Source organism: Eptesicus fuscus, chromosome 1 (genome assembly GCF_027574615.1).
Source record: "Eptesicus fuscus isolate TK198812 chromosome 1, DD_ASM_mEF_20220401, whole genome shotgun sequence".
Taxonomy (NCBI): domain Eukaryota; kingdom Metazoa; phylum Chordata; class Mammalia; order Chiroptera; family Vespertilionidae; genus Eptesicus; species Eptesicus fuscus.
Window position 1 is genome coordinate 52,103,305 of NC_072473.1, and position 15,414 is coordinate 52,118,718.

Here is a 15,414-nt window from a genome sequence, read left to right on the forward strand (position 1 = left end):
TTTTTTCCGTCAGAGACGGTGCTGAGGTAGGATCATGACTGAAGAGGTGAAGGGAATTCCTGTAAGAGTGGCACTACGATGTCGCCCTCTAGTTCCCAAAGAGATTAGCGAGGGCTGTCAGATGTGCCTTTCCTTTGTACCCGGAGAACCGCAGGTGCGTAACAGTCCCGGGCCTGCATCGGAACACCTCAGGCCAATGGACAGTGAGGGGTGTGGTCTGACCTTTCATCTTTTTCTTCCTCTGTCTCCTGCCTTCTCTAGGTGGTGGTTGGTACTGACAAATCCTTCACCTATGACTTTGTGTTTGACCCTTCTACTGAGCAGGAGGAAATCTTCAATACAGCAGTAGCACCACTCATAAAAGACATATTTAAAGGTGAGACTATTTCATTCATCAAATGGTTCTTGAGCATATATTATGGTACTGTGCTTGGATGTTGTAAGTACAGGAGTGGATGAAACATGAGTCCTGACTTCAAAAAGTCCCCAGTCTCTGTATTCTTGATACTAGTTTTGTACTGTATTTGCTTTCTGTGGTTCTGCTCATCTTTGATATCTATATATTCCATTAATTTTTAGAGAGTGGAAGGTAGGGAGGGGGAAAGAGAGAGAAAGGGAGACATATATTTTTGTTTGTCCTGGAACATTATTAGATTCTAAGCTCTTTGATGGGTGCTGATGATAATTAGTGTGCCAACCTACTCGAGGCTCAAGCACTGCAAGACCTGTGAAAGGATTTAAAAAATGAATAATAGCTTCCAGACCCTACAGGACTGCAAAGTTTAGGGATAGGAGTAGAAGTAGATGACTACACACATACTTTTTGATGCATAAAAAATTGTTAAACTTTTTGCACCCATCTTTAAGGAAAAGTATTTTAGGAGTGAAAAATATACAATAGAATCCACCAGTCCTGCTCTAGAAGTAGCAGTGCTTTTATACAAAGAGGATGACACAAACTATTTGGGGAATCCAGTGAATTTCACAGCATAGGGAACCTTTGAGATAAGTCTTGAATGATGAGTAGAATTCTTTTACGTAAAGGAGATTTCCTAAAGTCCCTGAATACTCTGTCCAGTTACTAATCTTTATTGCAGAAGTGAAGCCTTTAGTGTTATTAAAGACCATAGCAGGGCTCTGAAGAAGGGGGAAGTGCCTAGGAGGTCTTTAATTATTATTCTAGAACAGCGGTTACTCAGGATTCAAAGCAGAGGGCTATTTAAAAGAAGTAGAACCATGACATACTAGTCCTATAAAGTTGAAAAGGACATTTACATCATCTAGTCTAGCTTTCCAAAGAAAAATGCTTTCTAGCAATACCTTTGTAAAGTGAACTTCCATTGTCTATTTAATTTCATTTTTGTACAGGGAACTCACTGACTCACAGTGTAGTACTGTTGATTGGTTCTCAGACAACTCTAATTGTATTAGTTTATACTGAGATTAAATTTGCCTCCTGGTAATTTCTACCCAGTGATGTTAGTTTATCTCTCTAGAGTCTACAGAAGCCTTCTTCCAGGCCACAGCAATTCACATTGTTTTTTCACTTTTTAAGTGATGTCATGACTCTGAATACTTGTTTTAAATTTTTAAAAGTGATAATCTCAAACTTATAAAAATGTTGCAAGAATAGCATAAAAAATGTTTTTCCTGAACCATTTGAGATTAGTTGTTGACCTGATGCTCCCTGAATACTTTAGTGTATATATGCTACCAACAAGGACTTTCTGCTACATAACTACAATACGACCATCAAAATAACGAAATTAGCATTGTTATAATACTACTATCCAGCCCTCAGACCTCATTCAAGTTTCACCAATTGTCTCAATTATGTCCTTTATAGCAGAGGTTCTAGTTCAAATTCACATGTTATATTTATTTGTACTGCCTCTGTAGTCTCCTTCATTCTAAAATTCCTTCATTCTCTTTTTTACTTTCATACTCATGACACTTTTGAAGATCCACAGGCCAATTATTTTATTAAACATTTCTAATTTTTGGTTTGTCTGATGTTTATTTCTGATTAGATTCAGGTTCTCTTTGAATCCTGTCAGTCAACACATGATTTTGTTTTGTTCCATTACTGTTGATGTTCATTTTGAGATCTTGATGGAGGCTTTAGCAGGGGAGTGCAGCTACTCATGTACCCTTGACCGGAATACGGTCCTCTCCTCTATCTGGGAATGTTCTCTTCAACCAAGCTTGCAGCTTCTGGAGGGATACACATGGATCAGTGAGGGAGGAAGAGGACACCTGCCTACCCAGCCAGATCAGCCAAACCAACCGTGGCGATCAATGGTGTGACAGATGTTGCAGCCAGATGGCCCTCACATCCTGATGTTCATTTTGATGATTTGATTAAGGTGTTATCTGCCAGGTTTTTCCACTATAAAATTAATCTTTTTCTTATTTACATATTTGAAAGACCATCATATGATTCTAATTCTCTTCTCATTAACCATCCTTCCTTTCCTTTAGCCATTCCTGAAAAAAATATGGTTTCCAAAGCCTTCACTATCTGAGCATCTTCCTCAGAATATACCTTTACAGTTTAGTAAAAGTACTATACTTCTACTTTCATATTTTTAAGTTGGGAAACTATGAGAATTAAATTATAGTCTTTAGAAGCAATATAATGTAGAAAATGACTCCAATATATATGCGCTTGGTTAACATTGCTCTGCAAAGACAAACTAGTATTTTTCAGTCAGCTCAACAGTACCTTCTTGTACTCTGAACTCTCAATACCACAGAGTGCTTTGTAAAAAGTACTGCAGCTTAGTTTCCCCAGTTATTACTATACTGTAGTATTGCAGAAGATTATGGAATGTTATTCTCTTGACCCATAGTTATGCCATACTATACCATATGAGGTGATACTAGCATTCTACTAGTGAAGATCTCAATTTAACATCTATTTTTCTTTATTGATTAAGGTATTACATATGTGTCCTTATTCCCCCATTCCCCCCTCCCCCAATCATTCCCTCACTCTCCTGGTGTCCGTGTCCATTGGTTAGGCTTATATGCATGCATACAAGTCCTTTGGTTGATTTCTCCTCCTTACCCCCACCCTCCCCTACCTTCCCTCTGAGGTTTGATGGTCTGATCCATGCTTCGCTGTCTCTGGATCTGTTTTTGTTCATCATTTCATGTTGTTCATTATATTCCACAAATGAGTGAGATCATGTGATATGGATCTTTCTCTGACTGACTTATTTTGTAATCCTCTCCAGGACCATCCATGCTGTTGCAAATGGTAGGAGTTCCTTCCTTTCTACAGCAGCATAGTATTCCATTGTGTAGATGTACCACAGTTTTTTAATCCACTCATCTGCTGATAGGCAATTAGGCTGTTTCCAAATCTTAGCTATGGTAAATTGTGCTGCTATGAACATAGGGGTGCATATATCCTTTCTGATTGGTGTTTCTAGTTTCTTGGGATATATTCCTAGAAGTGGGATCACTGGGTCAAATGGGAGTTCCATTTTTAGTTTTTTGAGGAAACTCCATACTGTTCTCCACAGTGGCTGCACCAGTCTGCATTCCTACCAGCAGTGCACAAGGGTTCCTTTTTCTTTGTATCCTCACCAGCACTTGTCATTTGTTGATTTGTTGATGATAGCCATTCTGACAGGCGTGAGATGGTACCTCATTGTTGTTTTGATTTGCATCTCTCGGATGATTAGTGACTTTGAGCATCTATACTAATAATAGAGGAATATGCAAATTGTCCAGGACACCATCACAGTAATGACCAAACAGCAGGCTGTGTGGGGCGACTGGGACAGCAGGGGGTTTTGTGAGGGACGACCAAACAGCTGATCAGCAGGCTGCATGGGGCAACCAGGCCGGCAGAGGAGTTAATGAGGGACAACCAAACAACTGAACAGCAGGCTGCATGGGGTGTCCAGGCCGGCAGGGGGGGGCAGTTAGGGGCGAACAGGCTGGCAGAGGGGGGCAATTGGAGGTGACCAAGCTGGCAGGGGGGGCCACTAAGGGGCAATCAGGCAGGCAGGCAGGTGAGCAGTTAGGAGCCAACGGTCCCAGATTGTGAGAGGGATGTCTGAGGGGTCCCAGATTGGAGAGAGTGCAGGCAGGGCTGAGGGAACCCCCTGCCCCGTGCACGAATTTCGTGCACAGGGCCTCTAGTGTTTTCATATGTCTCTTGGCTTTCCTTATGTCCTCTTTTGAAAAGTACCTATTTAGGTCTGTTGCCCATTTTTTTTATCGGATTATCTTCCTTTTCTTAACCCTTTGTACTCGCTTGCTTTTTCTCGATTCCTTTATTCTACTCGGGATTTAATTTTTTAAATATCCTAGATTTTACAAAGCGCGGCAGTAGAATAAAAAACTGGAGTTTCTTTTCATACAAACTTATTTATTTGGATTTTTTTATATTTCAAATTATTGATACATTCAAAGAGTATAAAAAGAGCTGCTACCAATGTTAACCGTGTCGAGTCACACTGGACATCCAAGTGCAAAAGGTTAAGTTGTATGAGTTCCCTGTAAATGTTGGAGATTAAACCCTTACTAGAGATAACATTGACAAATATGTTTTCTCATGCAGTACGCTTTCTTGTTGTTTTGTTGATGGTTTGTTTTGCTATGCAGAAGCTTTTTATTTTGATGTAGTCCATTTGTTTATTTTCTCTTTAGTTTCCATTGCCCTAGGAGCTGTATCGAAGAAGATATTGCTTTGGCATATGTCTGAGATTTTGCTGCCTGTGGATTCCTCTAAGATTTTTATGGTTTCCCAGCTTACATTTAAGTCCTTTATCCAATTTGAGTTTATTTTTGTGTATGATGTAAGTTGGTGGTCTAGTTTCATTTTTTGCATGTATCTGTTCAATTTTCCCAACACCATTTATTGAAGAGACTGTCTTGACTCCATTGTATGCTCTTGTCTCCTTTGTCAAATATTAATTGAGCATAGTGGTTTGGGTCGATTTCTGGGTTCTCTATTCTATTCCATTGGTTTATATGTCTGCTCTTGTGCCAGTACCAGGCAGTTTTGAGAACAGTGGCTTTGTAATACAGCTTGAAATCTGGTATTGAGATCCCACCTACTTTGTTCTTTTCAGGATTGCTGCAGCTATTTGGGGTCTTTTTTTATTCCAGATGAATTTTTGGAGAGTTCATTCTAGGTTTGTGAAATATGCCATTGATATTTTAATGGAGAGTGAATTGAATCTATAGATTGCTTGGGTAGTATGGACATTTTAATGAGATTGATTCTACCAATCCATGAACATGGTATGTTCTTCCATCTGTTTATGTCTTCCTCTATCTCTTTTTTCAGTGTCCTGTAGTTTTCCGTGTATAGGTCTTTTACCTCCTTAGTTAAGTTTATTCCTAGGTTTCTTAATTTTTTGGTGTAATGGTAAATGGGATTATTTTAATCTCTCATTCTGTAAGTTTACTATTGGTATATAAAAATGCCATAGATTTCTTGGCGTTAATTTTGTATCCTGCTACATTGCCAAATTCATTTATTAAATCTAGTAATTTTTTGATGGAGTCTTTACGGTTTTCTATGTACATTATCATGTCATCTGCGAATAATTACAGTTTTGCGTCTTCTTTTCCAATTTGGATACCTTTTATTTCTTCTTCTTGTCTAATTGCTATGGCTAGCACTTCCAGTACTATATTGAACAGGAGTGGTGAGAGTGGGTATCCCTGTCTTGTTCCTGTTCTTAGGAGAAATGGTTTTAGTTTTTTCCCATTGAGTATGATGTTGGCTGTAGGTTTGTCATATGAGGCTTTTATTATGTTGAGGTATGATTCCTCTATTCCCACTTTGCTGAGGGTTTTTATCAAGAAAGGGTGTTGGATTTTATCAAATGCTTTTTCTGCATCAGTTGATAATGACTATGTGGTTTTTAACTCTCAATTGTTTATGTGATGTGTCACATTTATTGATTTGCCAATATTGTACCATCCTTACATCCCCGGGATAAATCCTACTTGGTCATGGTGTATGATCTTTCGGATGTAATGCTGGATCCGATTTGCTAGAATTTTGTTGAGGATTTTGGCATCTGTGTTCATGAGGGAATTGGCCTGTAATTCATTTCCTTTGTGTTGTCTTTTATCTGGTTTTGGTATTAGGGTAATGTTGGCTTCATAGAATGAGCTTGGAAGTGTTCCTTCCTCTTGAGTTTTTTGGAGTAGTCTGAGGAGAATAGGTTTTAGTTTTTCTTTGAATGTTTGGTAAAACTCCCCTGTGAAGCTGTCTGGCCCTGGGCTTTTGTTTGCTGGAAGCATTTTGATGACTGCTTCCATTTCCTCCATAGTTATCGGCCTATTGAGATTTTTAGATTCTTCCTGATTGAGTTTTAGAAGGTTGTATTTTTCTAGGAATAAGTCTGTTTCCTCTAGGTTCTCTAGTTTGTTGGAATGGAGTTGTTCATAGCATTTGTTAACAATACTTTGCATTTCTGTGGGGTCTGTTGTTATTTCACCTCTTTCATTCTGATTTTGTTTATTTGGGTCCTCTCTCTTTGCTTCTTGGAGAGCCTAGCTAGAGGTTCATCAATCTTGTTAATCTTTTAAAAGAACAAGCTAGTGGTTTCATTGATCTTTGTATTGTTTTTTTTTTGTTTTTTTTGTCTCTATGTCATTTATTTCCACTCTGATCTTTATTATCTCCTTCCTTCTGCTCACTCTGGGCTTTTCTTTTTTTTTTTCTTTCTTTTTTTTTAATATATTGATTTTTTACAGAGAGGAAGAGAGAGGGATAGAGAGTTAGAAACATCGATGAGAGAGAATCATCGATCAGCTGCCTCTTGCACACCCCCTACTGGGGATGTGCCCGCAACCAAGGTACATGCCCTTGACCGGAATCGAACCTGGGACCCTTCAGTCTGCAGGCCGTCGCTCTATCCACTGAGCCAAACCGGTTTTGGCACTCTAGGCTTTTCTTATTGCTTTCTTTCTATTTCTTTAAGTTGTAGAGTTAGATGATTTATTACCATTTTTTTCTTGTTTTTTTTGAAGGAGGCGTGTAGAGCCATAAACTTCCCTCTCAGGACTGCTTTCACTGTGTCCCATAGATTTTGGATTGTTATGTTTTCATTGTCATTTGTTTCCAGGATGTTTTCAATTTCTTCTTTGATCTCTTTGGTAACCCAATCATTGTTTAATAGTGTGTTATTTAGCTTCCAAGTGTTTGAATATTTTTTATTGTTTTTATTGTAGTTTATTTCTAATATTATGCTATTGTGGTCAGAGAAGATGCTTGATATGATTTCAATCTTCTTGAATATGGAGAGACTTTGCCTGTGACCCAATATTTGGTCTATCTTTGAAAATGTCCCTTATGCACTTGAGAACATAATATTCTGTGGCTTTGTGATGAAATGTTCTGAAGATGTCATTTAAGTCCACCTGATCTAGTGAGTCATTTAGGATTGTTGTTTCTTTGCTGTTATTTTTGTCTAGAGGATTTTTCCAGTGATGTCAGTGGTATATTAAAGTCCCCTACTATGATTGTATTATTATCGATCTCTCCCTTGTTATCTTTGAGGAGTTTTTTTCTGTATTTGGGTGCTCCTGCATTGGATGCGTATATGTTTTCCAGGTTTATATACTCTGTTGTATCGATCCCTAAGTATTATGAAGTGGCCTTCTTTATCTCTTGTTATGGCCTTCACTTTGAGGTCTATTTTGTCAGATATAAGTATTGCTATCCCAGCTTTTTTTTTTTTTTTATCATTTCCATTTGCCTGGAAGATATTTTTTCATCCCTTCACTTTCAGTCTATCTGAGTCCCTTGTTCTGAGGTGGATTGCTTATAGACAGCATATATATGGGTCATGTATTTTTATCCATTCAGCCACTCGATGTCTTTTGATTGGAGCATTTAGTCTGTTTACATTTAAAGTTATTATTGAAAGGTACTTGTTTGTAGCCTTTTTCCTTTTTTGTGCCTGTGTTCCTACTTCCCTTTTTATTCTCTTTACCCCAGTCCCTTTAGCATTTCTTGCATTGGTGGTGATAAACTCCCTTAGCCTTTTTTTTGTCTGTGAAGCTCCTTATTTTCCCTTCAATTTTGAATGATAACCTTGCTGGATAGAGTATTCTTGGATTCAGTCCCTTGCTTTGCATCACTTTGTGTACTTCCTTCCATTTCTTTCTTGCCTGACGCATTTCTGTTGAGAAATTATTTCATAATCTAATGGGACATCCCTTGCATGTAACTTTTTGTCTCTCTCTTGCAGCCCATAAGATTCTCTCTTTGTCCTGAACGTTTGCCATCATAATTACGACCTTTCTTGGTGTGAGTCTTTTTGGGTTCATCTGTTTGGGACTCTCTGTGCTTGTGTGATTTTTTTTCCTCCTCACATGGAAGTTTTCTGACATTATTTCTTCAAATATGTTTCCTTACTCTTGTTCCTCTTCCTGTCGTTCTGGCACCCCTATTATTTGTATTTTGCTTCGTTTCATGTTGTCCCAAAGCTCCCTTAGGCTCTCCTCCTGTCTTTTAATTATTTTCTCCAATTGCAGTTCAGTTTGGGTGTGTTTTGTTTCCCTGTCTTCTAATTCGCTAATTCGGTCTTCTGCTTCTCCTAGTCTACAGTTGAAACTTTCCATGGTGTTTTGTATTGCAGCTATAGCACTCTTTATTTCTTCTTGATTCTTACATAAGTTGTTGATTTTTTCATCCATCTGTGTTATGAACTGTATGACCCTTATTCTGAATTCTTTTTCTGACATATTGCATGCCTCCATTTCTTGTGATTCCTCCTTTTCTTTTTTTTTTGAGGGTTTCTTTTTTCTCCCCATTTTTGCTGTCACCGAAGGATCTAGGTGTCGAGTTGTGTGCGGGCTGGTCATTGGGCAACAGTGCCTCCTCAGGCAGCACCTGCTTCTTGGGCGGTCATGGCAGCGGCTGCTCCTCAGTTGGCAATGGCTCCTCTGGTGGGCACTGTTTGTATGGCTGCTTGCAGCAGTCGTGGCTCCTCTGGCTGACGGGGGTGGGCTGCTCATGAGGCTTCTGCTCCTCGGATGGGGCGGGCTGCTCATGTGGCTGCTGCTCCTCGGACGTAGGCGGACTGCTCGCACAGCTGCTGCTCCTCGGACAGGGGCATCCTGTTTGCAGGGCTGATGCTCCTCATACAGGGGCAGGCTGCTAGCAAGGCTTCTGCTCCTCAGATGGGGGTGGTTTGCTTGCTGGGCTGCTGCTCCTCAGATGGGGCCTGGCTGCTCGTGTGGCTGCTGCTCCTTGGACGGGGGCGGGCAGGCTGCTTGCAGGGCTGCTGCTCCTTGGACAGGGGTGGGCTGTGTGGGGCTGCTGCTCCTTTGACGGGGGCAGGCCACGTGAGGCTGCTGCTTTTCATATGGGTCTGGGCTGCTCACGGTCTCGCTGCTGTTTGGATGGGTGCAAGATGCCCACATGGCTGCTGCTCCTCGGACGGGCGTGGGCTGCTTGCGTAGCTGCTGCACACATGGTCACAGTGCCCTGGGCTAAAGTGATAAGCCGGCCAGAGCAGAGTGCACTTTGGAACTCACAGGAGCCTGTGGCCGGGGTAGTGGAGTCTCAGTGACCATGGGACCGCAGCCGAGGAAGCAGTTCCCTAGCGGGGGTGTCTGTATAGACCCGGATGGTGTCTGAGGGCACCCTGGGTGGAGGTGAGGCTGTGCTCCCAGTCACAGCAGCTCTCCTCTTCAATATGGCGTGGCCTCTGTTCTAGAGCAAGCCCCCCCGGGAGTGTTTGCAACGGTAGCAGAGGCTGCCTTTGTAGGTGAGTCCGATTTGCCTGCCCCCATAGGTCTTGCGGGATCAAACTGTCCCTCACTCACGTACACACACACACACACACACACACACACACACACACACACATCCAAACACTCCCCTTTTGCTCCCTCACTCACGCTCTCTCCCTCACTGCCGCCATCTTCCTGTCTCTGTAGTTTGGTCTGGAGTGTTACTGACCCATTTGTGGATGGAGTCTCCTTTCCGGGTGTCTGGTTATGTGGCCCACTCTCTACCACATTGACCAAACAGGACAAAATGCAATTAGAGAAGACACGACACAAAGGAAACAAAACACGAATGTACTCATGACACCGATAACCCCAATATAAGTGACCACCAGAGAAAAGAGAATTAGGGGAGAGAAAAGAGAACACAAATGATATCAAGGAGAGAATAAATTGTAAGAGAGAAAAGAATAAGAAAAAGGAACAGAGGAAAAAAACATATATATACTGAGTGGCCAGATTATTATCTCTGAACGCATAATAATCTGGCATATATATATTAGAGGCCCAGTGCATGAATTTGTGCATGGGTGGGGTCCGGCCAGCCTGGCCAGGGGGAGGGGACATGTGCGGTTGGCTGGCCTGCCTGCTGGTTGAACTCCTGTTCATGGGGACAATTTGCATATTAGCCTTTTATTATATAGGATATACACTGAGTGGCCAGATTATTATGCGTTCAGAGATCATAATAATCTGGCCACTCAGTGTGTGTGTGTGTGTGTGTGTGTGTGTGTACATATATACATATATACGGAGAAAACACCACAGAACAAACAGATAAACCAAAAAATGCAAACACCAAAGACCCAGAAAAGAGGGTGGGGGCAGAATCTGTAGAGGCCGAGCTTATATACAGAAAGTAAGGTTAAGGAATTGGATGAATATGGGGAGGACCTTAGTTCAGTATAGAGGAAATAGAAAGAGGATGAGTGGATAAGAAGAAAGAGAAAGGAAAGGAGAACAAAATACTTAAAAATAGGTTAAAATATAAAAATAAAAAAATAGAATGAAGAAAAAATAATGCGATAAAAAATAAAAATAAAGAAAAGACAAAAGGAAATACAGAAAAAAAGAGAGATAACAAAATAATAGTAAAACACAATAAAAATGAAAAATTTAAGTGTCATTCTTTTCCACCACGTTTTAATGCCCCGTGGGGGCTGGTTTAAGATCCCACAGTTCTGTACTGTCTGCTACTTCTCAGTTTCCTGTTAGATTGTTGAAGTTCCAAGTGGTCCACCGCTCCTCTGTTTGTGTCTATATCCACAGCCTTGACCGCCAGCTGGCAGGATCAATCTTCCCACTTAGCCTGTCTGCCCACTTTCAATCTTAAATCTCTCAAGCGGCTGTTTCTGACAGGGCTATAGGTGGAGAGGTTTCTGTATGGCTTTCCGGGACTGAACAGCCTCTCTTCACGCCAGTCCCTGAGGGCTTTCAAGGACTATTTAGATTATTTTTTGTATTCTTTGTACCGCTCAGGCTGTAGTCTGGGTATGGCTGTATTGGTTTCCTGGAGACTGCAAGGAGGGGCTATCTCTTCAGGAGAAAATGGCTGCTTAGGGCTCACGTGTCAGGTATGTCTCAGTGCCAGACTCCCGGCCACCTCTCCCCGACCTGCTCTTCTCCCGAGCCTCTCCCCAGACTCCACAAGTTCACACCTCAGCCACGGTGCTTGTATTTGAAAGGTCATATGAGCTTGGTTTAGTGAATAAAAGTGAAGACCAAAAAGAAGGGAAAGAGCTGCGCCACTGTGAGTTTATCTCCCCCCGGCATGGCATGGCTTGGGCAGTTGTTCAGGCTGCCCCCTCCAGGCTCAGCCTCTCGTGGTTGTGGGCTTAGATCTAGAATACCCTGCCGCCAGCAGCCCTGTGAACTTCCTTTCCACAGTCAGATGTTACTCCTGTCCCCAGGGATGTGGCATTGGTGCTGTGCAGCTTCCTTCTGACCCTCTGGACTCAGGTCTTGCAATTCTCTCCAGCCCAGATCCCTGATTTTACCATTCTCCAGGCATCCTCTGCCCTTCCCGGCTGTGAATTGTCTCACCAGCTGTGTCTACTTCACCAATTCGCGGTGGATGTTATTCGATTTAGTTGCTCCTTCTATCTGCTCCAGGACAAGGCTCAGGACATGTCTGCCTATTCCTCCGCCATTTTGTCTCCTCAATTTAACATCTTATGATTTTTCAGTATATTAAGATCTTCATTTATACAAAGAACTTCTTTCAGAAAAAAGCAAAGGGCACATATCCAATTGAATCATACTTAAAAAGATGACATTTTTATGAGGAGCCTGATAATATGGTCCAGATACAGTCTGAGAGTTCAGATAAGGATTAGATGCTTTCATTGACTGTTAAAAGCAACTTTGCCCTGGCCAGTTTGGCTTGGTGATTAGAGTATCAGGTCTTGCACCAAAGGGTTTCGGGTTCGATTCCTGGTCAAGGGCACGTACCTGGATTGCAGGTTCCTCCCTCCCTCCCACTCTCTAATAAAAGCAATGGTAAAAATAATCCTTAAGTGAGTATTAACAAAATGACGGCTATTAAATAAATACAAGTTTGAATTCCTTCTATTTATATAGCTTCTAAGACTTTAGTTCCCATAATTTATAATTGCTTGAAGTAGATAGAAAGTAAAATTATAAAACTCTGGCTCTTTGACAGTGACTTGGCCATCTTCATGATCTCAGTCATATCTTTAAGTGTTTTACTTCCTATCTTTTAAAGGCTATCAAGAGGGGCACACATTTTGGGTTTGGTATTTTTCTTCTTTGCTTATTTGGAGCAGTGCAAATTCATGACACCCATATAGGTTTTCTCTGTGTTTGCTACTCATGAGTGAGTCCCTTGTCTTAAGAGAGCAGTCTCAATTTTGTAACAAGCAATCACTGAAGGAAATGGAATATATTGATTGGATTAAAATTTTTGAGTATCACCATGCATGTGACTTCTGTTTTGCCAGGATACAATGCAACCATCCTGGCCTATGGACAGACTGGCTCTGGAAAAACCTATTCAATGGGAAGTGCATACACTACAGAGCAAGAGAATGAACCAACAGTTGGGGTCATCCCTAGGGTAATACGACTGCTCTTCAAAGAAATTGATAAGAAGAGTGACTTTGAATTTACTCTGAAAGTGTCATACTTAGAGGTAAATGATTTATCTTTAATTATTCTGAGTTTAAATTTATCTTTGGGTAGAAAAATAAATCCTAATCAGGTTTTTCCTGGCATGACTCAAATTAATAAATTGCATTTTTAGTAAATTACATTTTTATAAATTGATAGGAAGAACTTACTGGCTCCATTGGATCTGGTTTCCACCCAGTTCTTTCCTCATTGTCAGAATAGTCTGTTTAATCTGATTGTTAGAAGACTTGGCATTGCCATATAGAAAGATGATAGGCATTCTTTTAATTCCAATTTGGCCTGTTGTATTGATTCCCTATAGAGTCTGCAGAAAAATATTTGATTTCCTTTTACTGTTTTGAGGCTTAAGTGATAATTCTGCTAATTCATGAAGAATGTTACAAAATTTGGGTGACATATTGAGTTGTATAGGTGATGATAGAGTGTGTTTATTCAAAGATATTTATTCAGTGTCTACTATGTTATAGTCCCTATTCTAGGTACTTGGGTTATATCAGTGACCGAAATAGATAAAAATCTCTGCCCTTGTAGGTGTTTTCATTCTAGTGTATATCAGTATAGATTGACCAGTTATATCTAACCTTCTAACATCAAAAACACTTGTTTAGGGAACTTATGGCTTCTGGTTGGTCCCGTAGCAGTGATAACATATCTTTAAGGAGCAATAATTAAACATATATGATTTAAGCATGCAATTATAAATTGTATGTGAATTCTTCATCCTGAAGTTGAATTTTAATAGGTATAGGAGGTTTAGAGTTGGAAGATGGGAAGTTAAAAATCATTAAAATTAATTAGCCTTCTTGAATCTTCATTAACCCAGTTGTGGTCAAGGTAATCAAATAAAAAAATAACTTAGGAATGTTAAATAGCAGGAACAACAATACTAGCAAACAAATATAGTGCTTACTATGTGTTAATACATCCAATAATACATTATTGTTATGTGTAAGTACTAGTAAACAAATATAGTACTTACTATTTAAACACTGTTGTATATACTTAAAAGTTCTGGTTGTTGAAATATCAGTTGTCACTTCTCCCTTTTGTTTCCCACTTCCCACCCTCCACTAAGGGCACATTACTTACAGTATAACAAAATGGGTGAAGGTGACACGGTTATAACACCATCAAAGAATTGAATTTGGGCACTCATGTTACTTTTTGTTATGTCTGCTATTTCTAAGAGACTGTTTTAAGAGAGCATTCTCAATTTTGTTATAGTAATTCTTACAAGTATCAGATGTTTGTATGTAGGTATAAAGTCCTTTTCTTAATTAAAAACATAATATGTTTGTGGTAAAAATATTTTAATGCAGAAAGTCACAATGAATTTAAAAATCATCTACGATCCCACCACCCCAAGATTACCACTGTTAACATCTTGTTTTTTACCACTTTATTTTCAACAATAACAGATTTACAATGAAGAAATCTTGGATCTTCTATGCTCATCTCGTGAGAAAGCCTCTCAAATAAATATACGAGAGGATCCTAAGGAAGGCATAAAGGTATGTGTGTTGTTGTTGTTATTGTTATTATTTAAAAACGTTGCTCACTACTAAATTTAACATCCCTTTTATTTACCACTGTGGTTTTAAATTACTACTAACATCTTTCAGATTTTGTGTGGTCCTAATTTCCTTTGTTAATCTAGAATTCCTAAATGGGATCTCTTGTGGGGAGGATGTATTATCACCTTCCTGTTACCTCTTCAAAGAATGCTAATATCAATTAAATATTTATTAACTATTTATAGAGTTCTAAGTCTGGGCTGTCCGGTTCAGTTGCCACTAGCCCCAAATGGCTATTTAAACCTAAGTTAACTAAAATTGACTAACATTTAAAATTCAGTCCCTTAGTTACACCAGCCACACATCAGGGTTTAATAGTTACATGTGGCTAGTAGCTATAGTATTGGACAGCACAGATACAGAACTTATCCATGGTCAGAAAAGTCTGTTGGACATCACTAGAATAGACATTGTGCTAGGGTCTGGGATGATATTTAAAAATTAAAAAGTTAAGTAATATAAAGTTTTTCAAATTCATAAGTACCTTAGGAAAAAAGCAATTACTTATTTGAGAGGTTTCTGTCACATGGTGTAAATGCAGGATGTGGAGATATAGCTGAACAGAAAATTTGAGGCAAGGTTGGGAGTTTTGTATCTGGGAGTGGGCCAAATCCAGAAGCTAGTGTTGAAAACAGGCAGAGCTTGGGTCTAGCACCAATTTGAGTATTCAGGCTTGGGAGACTCTGAGGCTAGAAATAGATGAGAATAGGTAGTATAGACATGGGAAAGGTTGGTAAAATAATAGTTTACCCATCTTTCTCTCCTTTCACTCTTCCCTGCACAGAAAATTGAAGGTTTAGGGTACAGGTGCCTGAGGGGCAGATGCTTGCGCTTCTGTGTGTTTTTTTCCCCTTTTGAATCCTTAAGCCATTAGCCAAGTGCTAAAGCAAGGCTTAAAGAATCAGACATATTT

At 39.9% G+C, this 15,414-nt stretch overlaps 1 protein-coding gene across 1 annotated transcript in view; it reads left to right on the top strand.

The window, feature by feature from the left end:
* The first annotated feature begins 34 nt into the window (after window positions 1-34).
* Window positions 35-15,414, top strand: part of KIF4A (kinesin family member 4A) — a 204,012-nt gene continuing 188,632 nt past the window's right edge. Inside the window, exons 1-4 of the mRNA XM_008155964.3 lie at window positions 35-154; window positions 262-376; window positions 12,738-12,928; window positions 14,346-14,438. Coding sequence (XP_008154186.2) covers window positions 35-154; window positions 262-376; window positions 12,738-12,928; window positions 14,346-14,438 — 519 coding nt within the window. The remainder of the gene's footprint in view (window positions 155-261; window positions 377-12,737; window positions 12,929-14,345; window positions 14,439-15,414) is intronic.